The sequence below is a fragment of the Bos javanicus genome, chromosome 14 (assembly GCF_032452875.1).
Source record: "Bos javanicus breed banteng chromosome 14, ARS-OSU_banteng_1.0, whole genome shotgun sequence".
Lineage (NCBI taxonomy): Eukaryota > Metazoa > Chordata > Mammalia > Artiodactyla > Bovidae > Bos > Bos javanicus.
This window is the reverse complement of record NC_083881.1, coordinates 62,961,337-62,975,428: the sequence shown is the minus strand read 5'-3', so window position 1 is coordinate 62,975,428 and position 14,092 is coordinate 62,961,337. Positions and strand designations below refer to the sequence as shown.

At 42.8% G+C, this 14,092-nt stretch overlaps 1 protein-coding gene across 6 annotated transcripts in view; it reads left to right on the top strand.

Annotated features, from left to right (window-relative positions):
- Positions 1-14,092, top strand: part of GRHL2 (grainyhead like transcription factor 2) — a 171,122-nt gene that overhangs the window by 32,934 nt on the left and 124,096 nt on the right. For 5 of the 6 annotated variants that reach the window (XR_009740917.1, XR_009740915.1, XR_009740914.1 and 2 more), the window contains exon 2: positions 11,947-12,142. Coding sequence is in view for 2 of the 6 variants with exons in the window: in XM_061439255.1 (XP_061295239.1) it covers positions 11,947-12,142 (196 nt within the window). In the remaining 4 variants the exon portion in view is untranslated. Of the gene's footprint in view, positions 1-4,630; positions 5,235-11,946; positions 12,143-14,092 lie in introns of those variants that run through there. The other variant, XR_009740916.1, reaches the window with a different exon arrangement.

The following is a 14,092-nucleotide window of genomic DNA, read 5'->3' as shown; positions in this document are numbered from 1 at the left end:
AACCATCTTCAACATAAGACTATCGATGTCACCCCAGACTTTTGGATTCATTTTATTTCCTTTGACTTATATATGGATTTGGTCAAGGGCAAAAAGAGTCATTAAGGACAAATGCTCAGTGTAGAAACTTCCTAATCAATTTCAACCCTTGTTCCAACATGGAAAGTATCTGTTATCTCTTGTGATTTGCCTCTAGCAAGCACCAAAAGGAGGGATTTATTGAAAGTAGCTACTAGTGAAATGACTAACATTGTTGGCATTTAAATTGTGACATTTTCCCTGGTCAGCATGGTTGGTTCATTAGTTTCTATTTGAAACTCATATTCTGTTACTGGAGAAAATGCCAGGATTTCCAAAGGAAGAGTGATTGTCAGTTCTTAAATCTTGCCCTTAAGTTTAGGATCTGAATATAGTCTTTTTTTTTTTTTTTTGTCTTTTTGGCTGAGAAGCTGAAGTGATTATATGTCAGTAAGCAGTTACGTTAAATCAGCTACAAGAAATTGAAGTGGATGAAGATTAAATTCCAAGTGCTGACGACTCAGTATAAGAAGAGGCATTCTATTTAGAAAATAGAATTCATATAATCTCAAGATAAAGGTTGTGTGTGTGTGATATAGAGAGAGAGAGAGACAGAGAGACAGAGAGAAGGAGGGAAATATTGAGACAGAGAACATAGCATGAAATCCTGAGAATCATTTTAAAACGTCACTTCTTCTTTTAATTGAAGTATAGTTGATTTACACTATTTCTGGTGTATAGCAAAGTGTTTCAGTTATATATATGTGTGTGTTTGTGTGTATAATGCTGCTGCTAAGTCGCTTCAGTTGTGTCCGACTCTGTGTGATCCCATAGACGGCAGCCCACCAGGCTCCCCTGTCCCTGGGATTCTCCAGGCAAGAACACTGGAGTGGGTTGCCATTTCCCTCTCCAATGCATGAAAGAGAAAAGTGAAAGGGAAGTCGCTCAGTCATGTCCAACTCTTAGCGATCCCACGGACTGCAGCCCACCAGGCTCCTCCGTCCATGGGATTTTCCAGGCAAGAGTACTGGAGTGGGGTGCCATTGCCTTCTCCGTGTGTGTATAATATATATGCACTATTTCTTTTCAGATTCTTTTTTGTTATAGGTTATTACTGTGCTATGCAGTAGGTCCTTGTTTATCTATTTTATATATATAGTAGTGTGTATCTTTTAATTCCATGCTTCTAGTTTATTCCTCTTCCCACGTTTCTCTTCTGGTTACTGTAAGTTTGTTTTCTATGTCTGAGTTTATTTCTGTTTTGTAAGTAAGTTCCTTTGTGTCACTTTTTTAGATTCCATATGCAAGTGACATCATATGTATTTGTCTTTGTCTATCCAACTTACTCCACTTAATAGGATAATCTCTAGGTAAAACGTCACTTTTTCTTCCTTTTGGCTCTGTTGCAAGACATGCAGGATCTTCCCAGGGATGGAACCTGCCTGCCCTCCCCCACCTCACCCCACGCCACCCCCGCCCCAACACACACAGTGGGAGCAGAGTCTTAATCATTGGACCAACTGGGAAGTCCCAAAACTTCACTTCTTAAAGAGAGGTGGAAAAATTATTTTGTCCCCAACTCAAGTCAGTGTTGGGAATGATAGACAACAGGTGGGAGGAAGGGTCATGTATTGCAGACCTTTGCTGAGTAGAGCTCAGTCCTCTAGTTTTGCCTCTGGTCTCCAAATAAGTCTGCTTGATTTCCTATTGTGTAGCTCATATTTTGGGGCTTCCCAGGTGGCACTAGTGGTAAAGAACCTGTCTCCCAATGCAGGAGACATAGACATGTGGATTCAATCCCTGGGTTGGGAAGATCCTCTGGAGGAGGGCACGACAACCCTCTCTATCTTTGCCTGGAGAATCCCCTGGACAGAGGAGCCTGGTAAGCTTCAGTCCATAGCGTTGCAAAGAGTTGCACACAACTGAAGCGACTTAGCATGCACTCACAGCTCTTATTTCAGGAGAACAGAAGAATGAATCCTCATTTTGTTTAATGTGAAGGTGAAAATTAAGAGTTGAGAGAAGGACACTGTAGGATCAATACTTGTTAAATTAATTTTAGAATTCTGCTGCTTACAATTAAGGCATCTTGCATTTGTATAGCCCTTTACAGTTCACAACCAATTTACAAATATACTATAAACTGATTTTATCAAAACGGAAAAAATAGCTCGCCCAATCCCTTCATAGTACTTGACTCTTTACTTTTTAACCTTTTTAAAAAATTAATTTTTATTGGGGTATAATTGATTTACAATGTTGTGATCTTCCTAGTACTTTAAATTCTAACTTACACTTCAATTCTTCAGCTGAACTTTTATTCACTCATTCAACAAATTTAATTGAGTGGCAGGCATCATTCAATGCTTGTGATACATCCATGAGGAAAAAAAAAAAAAGAATCTCCATCCTGTGGAGCTTACATTCTCATGGGGGTAGATAGACCATGAACTCAGAACATAGTAAGTAGGCTACATTGTATGAGCAGATGGTGACTACCAGGGAAGAAAGGAGAAGGGATTTCCCTGGTAGTCCAGTGGCTCAGACTCTGTGCTCCCAATGCTGGAAAGGGGGTGATGGTTTGATTCTTGGTTGGGGAGCTAAATCCCACATGCCACACCTGGGGATCCCACATGCTGCAACTAAGACCCAGCACAGTCAAATAAATAAATACTTTTTTAAAAAGAATAGAAGCTGTATAAGGGAGATGTAAATTTTGGAGGAATTGAGATTTTTAGGGTAGGTGGTATCACCGACTCAGTGAACATATTTTTGAGCAAACTCCAGGAGATGGTGAAGGACAGGGAAGCCTGATGTGCTGCAGTCTTTGGGGTCACAGAGTCGGACATGACTTAGTGACTGAACAATAATGAGGATGGGTGGAGGCAGGTCACTGCATTAATAAAGGTAGCCAGGATTAAGTCTCACTGTGCTGAGATCTGGGCAGAAGTTTAGAGGCAGCGAGAGAGTTATGAGGGGATATTGGGGGAAAGAGCATTCCAGAAAGATGAAAAACAGCTGGAGCCAAGACCCGAAGGTAGAGACATGGAGACCAAGGAAGAGGATCACAATGAGGGCGGAGGATGACAAGGGGAGAGAGTACCAGGAGGGAAGCTGGGAGAAGTAAGGGAGGAGAGGTTCTGTAGGACCTGGAAGGCCGCTGGAAGGACCTTGACCTCTAAGGAAAATGGGGATAATATAGGACTGAGGATGGGAGTAGCCTGATCTGATTTATGTCTTAATGGGATTTCTCTAGATGCTGCTTTGTTGAGAATAGACTGGAGAGAGGGGGCCACAAAGGTGAAAGCCGGGAGGTTTATTCAGAAACAGTATTAACTCTCTGTTGCTGGGTAACATAGTATCTAAACATTTAGCAGCTAAAATAGCAAACATTATCTTACACAGTTTCTGATGGTCAGGAGTCTAAGAGTTGCTTAGCTGGAGATGGTTGTGGCTCAGGGTCTCTGTAAGGCTTCACTCAGGCTGTCATCTGGGGCTATAACTGATTTTGCACTTGACTTTGACTGCAGGATGTACTAAGCTCCCTCACGGGTTGGTGGTGGTCTTCAGTTTCTCATTAATTGTTAGTCAAGGCTTCAGTTCCTCACCATAATATGGCAGTTTGGTTTCCCCAGAATAAGAGAGGAGAAAGAGAGAGAAAGAGAGAGACTTACCAAAATGGAAGACTTTCAGTATCTAATTCTAGGAGTGCCATACTCTCACTTTTGCCATCTGCTATTCATCATATCAAAGTCTGGTACAGTGTGGGTGGGCACTCCACAAGGCTGTGAGTTCTAGGAGGCAAGGATTTTTGGGAGCTTGTAGTAGAGGTTGCCTACCTCAGAGACAATTGCAGTAATCCAAGTAGAAGATGAGGGTGGCTTGCAGCAGCATACTTGCAGTGGAATGGCGAGAAGAGGCCACAGTCTAGGTATATTTTGAAGGTAATATCTATAGGATTTTTAAATGAAGTGGATGGAAGAAAATAAAGGTTCATGGATGACTCTGTGGTAGCTGCCTTTTAAGAGATAAGTGCCTAGGGCCAGTCCAGGTGTCTAGGTGTGCTCCTTGACTCAGGGAGGTGTGTGTGTGTGTGCACGTATGTGTGATAGAGTGGGGACTAATGCTTTCAGAAACAAAGCCAGTGCAAAGTTGGAGAAGAGGGATTCACAGATCTTTGAGTGAAGTCAGGCAGGTTGGGAATCCAAGGCAGGTCAAGGACATGGTGTAGGATAGACTGGACTATGTACGGGAACTTCTGGCTTTTTGATTAACAAATACTACTTTCTTGGTATAGTTTTAGCAGCTGAATAACAGTTGTTAGATCTTGGTGGATCTAACAACTGAATAACAGTTTTCTCTCCATATTTGGTATTCTTTGCATAGTAAAAATTAAATGGTAGAATATGTAGTAAATGGGCTTCCCTGGTAGCTCAGCTGGTAAAGAATCTGCCTGCAATGCAGGAGACCCTGGTTCGATTCCTGGGTCAGGAAGATCCCCTGGAGAAGGGATAGGCCACCCACTCCAGTATTCTTGGGCTTCCCTGGTAGCTCAGACGGTAAAGAATCTGCCTGCAGTGCGGGAGACCTGGGTTTGATCTCTGGGTTGGGAAGATCCCTGCAGGAGGGCATGGCTACCCACTCCAGTATTCTTGCCTAGAGAATCCCCATGGACAGAGGAGCCTGGTGGGTTACAGTCCATGGGGTCACAAAGAGTTGGACACGACTGAGAGACTTAGCACAGCACAGCACATGTAGTAAATAATATACATACTGTAGGAGTTTGTAGTACAGGAAAGCCCTTAAAAACTCAAATAGGAACAACCAGGGAGTATTTTCTACAAGATGGGATGTTGGTGCTGGACTTTGCTAAGAGTAGAGTTTAGATGGAGAGAAGCAGGAAGGCAATTTCAGGCAGGGGAACAGTCTGAGCAAAAGCATGGATATAGAAATGGGGCTTTTTTGCGGAATTTCAGCTAAATGGTTCAACTCCTTATGCTAAGCAAGTAGGAATAAATTTTGAGAGGTAGGTAGGGGGCTGATCATGGAGAATCCTAAGTATCAGATGGAGGATTTGGGGCTCCATATTACAGGTGGTGAAGAAACATAGAACACTCTTGAAAGTAATTAACTATGAAGGTGATTCCACAGGGCTTCAATACAGATTGAAGGGGGGAAAGCTGAAGGATAACGAGACCACTTGGAGGCATGAAGAGGTAAGACTAAAACTGTGATCGTGGATACTGTGACTGACTCCATATAAGGGACAAAGAGAAAGTATAATAGCTAACACACATAAGACTTTTATACTGTGTCAATTTTAATTCTGAGAAAATCCTAGAGAGTGCATATTATTATTCTGTTTCATTTGGGAGTACATCTCAGTTTTACAGGTGAGGAAACTGATGCCCAGAAAGGTTAACTAACTCAACCAAGGTTACACAGTTAGTAAGCGGTGCAGCCAGGATTTACACCCAGGCCATCTGGCTCCAGAAGCTATATTTTATTTTTTATTTTAAATGTATTTTAATTGGAGGCTAATTACTTTACAATATTGTGGTGGGTTTTGCCACACAGTGACATGAATCAGCCATGGGTGTCCCCTCCCACCTCCCTGCCCACAGAGTCTATATTTTAAACCAGTACATAAGATTTGGCTCTGGATAACTAGGGACAGGGGATGATGAGTTGTGCTCAACTGAGAAATGATGGTTACCATAGTTTTGAATTGAGTTTAAGTCGACAACAGGATGTCTAAGAGAGAAGGCAGAACCGGCTCTTAGGTGATACATGTCTGTTAGACATGAAAATAGAGGATGAATGAAAGCTGTGTGAATCAACAAGGGAGAGAAGAGAACCAAGGGCCCAGAAATGATGAGAGTTAGAGAACAGGAAGAGGAGAGGAGAACTTCGGCTTTGCAGGTGGCGCTCGTGGTAAAGAACCTGCTTGCCAACACAGGAGATGTAAGAGATGGGGGTTTGATCCCTGAATTGGGAATATCCCCTGGAGATCTGCATGGCAGCCTACTCCAGTATTCTTGCCTGGAGAATCCCATGGACAGAGGAGCCTGGTGGGCTATAGTCCATAGGGTTGCAAAGAGTCAGACATGACTGAAGCGACTTCTCATGCACGCAGAGTAGTAATTGGAAAAGAATGTTTGGCTGTAGAGGAGAACTGCACTTGTACAGTATCTTAGAAGCCAGGCCAGGCAAGAAGTGAGAAATGGCCAAGAAAATCCAAGGAGATTAAGAATGGAGAGCCGTCTGTTGGATTTTGGGTGCTGCTGCTAAGTCACTTCAGTCGTATGCGACCCCGTAGAGGGCAGCCTACCAGGCTCCTCCATCCTTGGGATTCTCCAGGCAGGAACTCTGGAGTGGGTTGCCGTTGCCTTCTCCAGTGCATGAAAGTGAAAAGTGACAGTGAAGTCCCTCAGTCGTGTCTGACTCTTTGCGACCCCATGGACTGCAGCCTACCAGGCTCCTCCATCCATGGGATTTTCCAGGTAAGAGTACTGGAGTGGGTTGCCATTCCTTCTCTGGAGGATTTTGAGTGGGGGTCATTAATAGAATCAGTTCTAAAGAGAATACTTCTAACTATTATTTATAGAAGATCTGTAATGTACCAGGCTCATTGTATGTGAATATCTGAGTTTACCTTTAGAACAACACTGTAAGTCTGATATGATACAGAGGAAGAAACAGAAGCTTGAAGAAGTAAAATACCTCATCCAAATTCAGAAATTGACAGAGCTGAGATTGAAACTGAAGTTTAACCATTCTCCCCCTAGATTAAGGCAAAAAGCTCCCAAACAACCCTCCCCACAAAGAAAGACTAAAGCTCTTCTAGGAATTTTTTTTTTTTTTTAAAGAATGGTAAGAAATGAATTGAAACTGATAATTTGAAGTGAAAACTTCACTGTCCTGGTTTTCTGTGGTCCCAAGTGAAATGAATTTATGTCTGAATTTGTTGACTATTACTGCACATATTTTTAGGAGGTGAAGGCATTATGTGTTCAGTTCTGTAAGCTTTTCCCCAGCAAAGCCTTCCCTCTGTTAGACTCTTACTAATGCCCCAGGGCATGGTAGGTTGTGGTAGAGTGATCTGGAGTTTTTCTTGACCTGTTGGTTATGATCTCAGTCTCATGAATGCTCCACCTCTTTCACTACTTCAGCTGATGACTCACTCATCTGTTAGTTTTTCTCCCAGCATCAACAAAATGAAGTAGTGGATTAAAGAAACAAATGAAAGACAAAAAAAAAAAATATCTATGATCTAACAAGGCCTTTAGCCTTGCTGGGAATACTCAGGTGCTAATGTAAACTTTCCTCCAAGGAAGAACAGGGATCAGGTGTATAGTTCAAGGCAACTCTGAAAATTGCACACCTAAAGCTACTGAAAGGATATTTTAAAAGCTGACTGGTGCATGATTAGAACTGCCATTCCAAAAAAGCAATGATGAAACTCACCCTCAGAAAGTGTTCCAAACTTTGGTAAAAGCTGTTCTGTGAAAACTTTCCTTTCTTTACAGGTCTACATTTTTGCTCAGTGTACCAGAGAGATTGTTCTGTTTTTATTAAACCAAGCTTTATTCAACAGTGCTCTGTACCGGAGAGATTATAATCTAAGGAAAAAAAAAAAACAACAAAGTCATTATGCAGTTAAAGGGAAGAGCATAAAACTCCTTTGGCCATCAAAAAATGTGAACAGAAACAGCTAGCAAGGTTGTACTTTCCCAGAATATTTTTTTTCTATTGATCGTGTAAAGATTCATCAAGCATTTCTTCATAGAAAAGCTGATGAATCTAGATTTATGAGTGAACGTTTGTGCTGGGAACATATGAAATCAGCAATCCAGGAGACTTAGCAGAACGGAGAAGAAGGAAGACTCAGGAGAAAATCTCTCCAGTGAATGAGGACCCTATTTAGTGTAAATCAAGAGTTGGCTCTTATCCTTCACCCTGGCGCTTCCTGCTAAATTTTGGAGATTAGCCAGTGTTGTAATTAACACTCCACCCCCACCCCAACCCCACCCCGCCTCCCCACTTTTCTTAAGTAAGGAGAGTCAAATCCCCATCTTTTTCAGTGGTGAGGTCACTACAAGTAACGTAAAGCTCTTCCTTCCTGCTGCATGTTTTAGGAAGTATACATGATGTGTGGGCGCTCCTGGGCAGCAGTTAGGATTCAGATTCCTCTAATTTGCCTCTAAGTGAAGGCTGCAGAGTGGCTTCTTCTAGTGACTGGGAGGGGTGGTAATGGCACTGCCCCGTGTGGCCCACCAGCACCGCCTTCCCTCTTGGTCCTCCCAGAGACTTCATTTCTCCCACTTACAGACTCTTAGGAGTCCGCCAAAATTCTGTCTCTAAATCCAACTCTATCCTCTGTGATTAGTAATGTCCACAACGTGGAAAAGCTGTTTTACTATTAAATCAAAATGTGTGTAATTTTTTTTTTTACGTTGAGGAGTAGTTGATTTATGATATTGTATTAATTTCTGCTGCACAGTGAAGAGATTCAATTATCCATATATGTATACATTCTTTTTTTATATCCTTTCCCATTATGGTTTATCACAAGATATTGAATGTAGGTCCCTGCGCTATCCAGTAGGGCTTTGGTGTTTAGCCGTTCTCTGTGTACTAGTTTGCATTGGCTAACCCCAAACTCCCACCCCATCCCTCCCCCACCTTGCCTGCCATTAGCAATCACAAGTCTGTTCTCTATGTCTGTGAGTCTGTTTCTGCTTTTGTAGATAACTTCATTTGTGTCATATTTTAGATTCCACACATAAGGGATACTCATATGGTATTTGTCTTTCTCTGACTTACTTCACTTAGTATGATCATCTCTAGGTCCATCTGTGTTGCTGCAAATGGCATTATTTCCTTCTTTTTTTATGACGAATACGCCATTGTATATAAAATATGTAAATTTCTTGGACTCTCCAAAATGAATACAAATGTGCTCCTTTTGTTGGAAAATCCCATTATTTTGCATTACCAATACACTCTTCACTTAAAAATTTTTTTCCCCACATCTGCCCATTTCACCACTGACCAGCACTCTCCTGCTTTTCCTTCAGGTCTTTGTGGAAGCTTTGCTTCCTCCTGGATCCTCTGGCTAAGTTAGTCCCCTCTGTCATGAATCCTCACTCATGACACTGTTCATTTCTCACGCTCATCACTCATGTAACACTGGTGCTTGCTTTCCCTTCCTGTAGGCTTCGTGGGCTACAGGGCAGTGCCCATGTCCTTTGCCATCACCCCCTCCACATATAGCATGATATTTGGTGTCTGTTGGGCTCTTGTGGAAAATAGCTAAGTAAACAACTTCAGACTCCCTTAATTAATGATTACCTTTAGCACTTCTACGTTGTAACCAAAAGTTGCTATGCCCTCAAACTTTATAGGAATATAGAACTGTGCTGTGAGAGTAATACTTGTTCAGTTTACAGTTGATTTATCCATTATCTTATTGAGTTCTCACAGTCATACTGTGAGGTTAGTAGGGTAGGCATTGCTGTGCTTGGTGTTTTAACTTTCTGTTTTATATTGGAGTAGAGTTGATTAATAATGTTGTGTTAGTGTCAGTTGGACCACAAAGTGATTCACTTATACATATACATGTATCCTTTTTCAAATTCTTTCCCCAGTTAGGTTGTTCCATGATATTAAGCAGAGTTCCCTGTGCTATACAGTAGGTCCTTGTTGGTTATTTGTTCACATCAGTCAGAATGGCTGTCATCAAAAAATCCAGAAGCAATAGATGCTGGAGAGGGTGTGGAGAGAAGGGAAGCCTCCTACAGCCTTGGTGAGAATGTAAATTGGTGCAGCTGCTAAGGGAAAAGGGTTGGTAAAGAATCCGCCAGCCATGCAGGAGATCCTGGTTTGATTCCTGGGTTGGGAAAATCCCCTGGAGAAGGGATAGGCTACCCACTCCAGTATTCTGGTCTGGAGAATTCCATGGATTATACAGTCCAGGGGGTCACAAAGAGTTGGACACAACTGAGCAACTTTCACTCACTCACTTCACTAAGGAAAAAACAGTATGGAGGTTCCTCAAGAAACTAAAAATAGTGCTGTCTTTATGTAAGGCACGAAGAAACCGAACCTCAGGCAGTGTTCCTCCTCGGTAAACAGTGAACAGAGACTCACTTCCAGAGCCTGTGCTGCTCCGTGTCACCACACAGCCGAATGGTTAGAAAGGCCTTCCACCAGGATTTTCCTGTTTACTTCCAGAAACTTGGTTTTTACCCTTTTAATTCAATTCATGTACAGTTGGGTCATTATTTTCTCTTTCCTCCCAATCAGTTCCACCAAACCACTGGCACAAAGAGTTCAAACCATCTAAAATTTGGAGACCATCTAAAATTCCACTCTGCTCAATGTGGATTTCCCACCCGCACCCCCCAATATATGTCACCAATGTCAGTGTCATTTTCTGACCCTCCGTCGATGCATGACACCATGCCTCCACACAAAGGGCCCTCAACACAGCCTTTGTTGTGAGTTCACACCTGTGTTCCACCACAAAGTGAGCTGGAAGACCATCTACCGTTGAGGGCCCTGCAGGAATACCAGCAAAAAGGTTTGTCTTTACTGAATGACCATCGGTTCTTGCTGGATGAATTTCCACTGATCGGCGTACATGCTGCCTTTGCAGCCCTGCCACTTCTCTGTGTCAGGTTACCCTGAGTAGACCCAGGTGTTACTGAAATACAATGTCTCATTGTTACTTTCTGATTTCATTTCAATGAACAAGCCTGGGGTGTGCTGCTGAGGACTGTGGTGGTTTAGAGGTGAAAGTGAAAGTCACTCAGTCGTGTCCAACTCTTTGCAACCCTGTGGAGTATAGCCCACCAGGCTCCTCTATCCATGGAATTATCCAGGCAAGAATACTGGAGTGGGTAGCCATTCCCTTCTCCAGGGGATCTTCTCGACCTAGGGATCAAACCCAGGTGAGTCACCTGCATTGCAGGTGGATTCTTTACCATCTGAACCACCAGGTACTTGAGTTATTATTGAATCCTCCTTAAAAAATTGCTTTGATGGTCATTTCCTGCTTTACCTGAGTTTGGCTTGGTTAGGACCGACAGCTCCAACCCCTCTTGTCTGCTGAAGATTCTCCAGGTGCCCTCCTCACTCTCCATGATGATCTTTTATGATCTGTAGCTTCTATATCCTTTAAATATAGTAGGATCCCATGGAAAACAGGACTCATGTACAGAGTTCATCTCTTTCCTGTTGCTTCGCATCCGTATGATGCATCATATCTGCAGTACGCCTTGCGCCTTGTTTCTGTAGCTTCTATTGCCTTTTAAATTAAAGGACATGGATTGGTCTATAGGGAAATGGCAATCCACTCCAGGACTATTGCCTGGAAAATCCCATGGACAGAGGAGCCTGGTAGACCACAGTCCATGGGGTCGCAAAGAGTCGGACACGACTGAGCAACTTGACTTCACTTCATAGTGTAAATTACACTAGATAAAACTGTTTTTTAACTGCCATTAACACGCCAATGACTTTTAATGTGTTGCACATATTTATACACTAGAACTTACAGAATTAAATGAAACCTGTTCCCTTCCAAGATTTCATTCTAATATATATTAATGAAGGATAATCAAATAAAATGATTTGGCTCCTGAACTGATTGGTTATGAAAAGCCGAGTGTGAAGGGAGTCAACTTACACTACTTCTACACTACCTTTTAAAGGCCATTATTACCTCTCCTGGACAGTAAAGAAATAAATCAGTGGCTTTATCAATGTGACGTGACCATCACTTTGGTCTTAATCTTCCTTCTCTTCCATTCTGGGGAAGTACAAGTGAACCGAATAACGTGCATATTTTTATTCCACGTGTATATTTAGTGGGAAAAAAGAACACTTCTCTGATCAGGAATCTAATTTCTCTTGCTTTCGCAGTAATAAACGACTGGTGGCCTTAGTGCCCATGCCCAGTGAGCCTCCATTTAATACCCGAAGAGCCTACACCAGTGAGGATGAAGCCTGGAAGTCGTATTTGGAGAACCCCCTGACGGCGGCCACCAAGGCAATGATGAGCATCAACGGTGACGAGGACAGCGCGGCCGCGCTTGGCCTGCTGTACGACTACTACAAGGTAGACCGCGGAGCCCCGCCTCCCTCTGCCCTCGGCCCCTAGGTCCGCCCCTCTCTGTGGGCAGAGAGGGCAAACTTCGTCCCAGGCCAGAGAACCAAGGGTATTTCCACACTCACCGTGGAACTCAGCCTCTTCCTTGTCTCGTTGCTTCCCTGCTTTCCCGTCTATGAAGCCCAACTTCACCCCTGCCCAGAGGGAGTTTTCCTTTCGGATACTGACTTCCGTGCCCTCTGTTTACAAGCATACATAGTATCTACATTTAATGCCTGCAAGGCAGGAGACCTGGGTTCAGTCCCTGGGTTGGGAAGATCCCCTGGAGAAGCGAAAGGCTACCCACTCCAGTGTTCTGGCCTGGAGAATTCCATGGACTGTATAGTCCATGGGTTGCAGAGTCCGACACAACTGAGTGACTTTCACTTTCACATTTAATTCCTACTTCATATCATATTGCAGTACTTTTTTGCTGCCATTTTTACTCTATGATTTTTGGTGAATAAAGAATATTGCATTGTGTGGCTGTACCATAATTTAGTCATTGCTGTTTGGGGGCATTGAAGCTGCTTTTATTTCTTATTTTATTATTATTTTAAAATTAAGTACTGTGGGACTTCCATGGCCATCAGTGGTTAAGACTCTGTGCTTCCATTGAAGGGGGCATGGGTTCCATCCCTGGTTGGGGAACTAAGATCCCTCATGCTGCATGGTGCAGCCAAAAATAAATAAATTAATAAAATGAAATAAATACATGAAAGAATGAGAACCTTTATGTTTTTGTTTATTTATTTTCTGGCTGAACCCTGTGATGTGCAGGGTCTTAGTTCCCCGACCAGGGACTGAACCCAGTCCCATGGCAGTGAAAGCAGCAGTAAAAGTGCCAAGTCCTAACCACGGGAGTGCCAGGGAACTCCCTAGTTTGCTTTTAGATATTCCATTTTATAAGAAACATCAGGATTTCTAGATTTTTCACTTTTGTAAGAAATACGCCAATGAATGCTTTTATGGTAGACTTTTGCAGCAATTCCAAAATCTGTCTCCCTTTGTTTCACTGGGCACTCAGTATTTATTTTGAAAAACCCTTAAAACAAAATGAATGTAATTCACTTGCATTATAAAAATACTTGTCACAGGTACCTTCAAAACAGGAGTATTTCAGGAAATTGAACAAACATTGGTCTGTCTCTACTATAAAGGACTATATCTGGTATGACCTGCTTCCTTAGAACCATTGAAATGTAAAAAGTCAACAAGTATTTACTGATTGAGGATATTTATTTGCCTGATTTGATTGTAAACACCTGGGCTTCTGCTGGGATTGGCACAAAGGTGAAAACGGCTGTGTTTATTTTGCCTGTTGGGTGCAACTCTTTAGAATAAGCACTAAATCCTCCTCTTGCCCTCTCCCTCCATCAGGAGAAAATCACACGGGAGGAATTTCTATTTTAGTTAAGCGTCAGTCTCGGTTTCCTACTTCGTTCCTGCATCCCAGTTCCTGTTTCCTCCCAGCAGTCTCCACCATTGCAAGTTGTGCTGCCTCCTGTGTCTCTCCTAAACCAGAGTTTTCATGCTTTCCAAGGATCTCCCACCAACACCAACACCAGTACCAACCCTGGCACTGACCGACCACCCCCAAGCCTACTCTTTGACCAACGTTCCCTAAAATTATTCATTCCTTTTCCAGCTTCCTCTAATTTTCTCTATTAAAACTCTAAGGAGGGCTCCCTCTGTGGGGAGAGAAAATACAGTCAAGCCAAGTTGTGCTTGTTAGTCTCTCAGTTGTGTCCGACTCTATGCGACCTTATGGACTGTACTGCCAGGCTCCGCTGTCCATGGAACTTTCCAGGCAAGAATACTAGAATGGGTTGCCACTCCTTTCTCCAGAGAATCTTCCTGACCCAGGGATCGAACCTGGGTGGGTCTCCTGCACTGCAGGCAGATTCTTCACCATCTGAG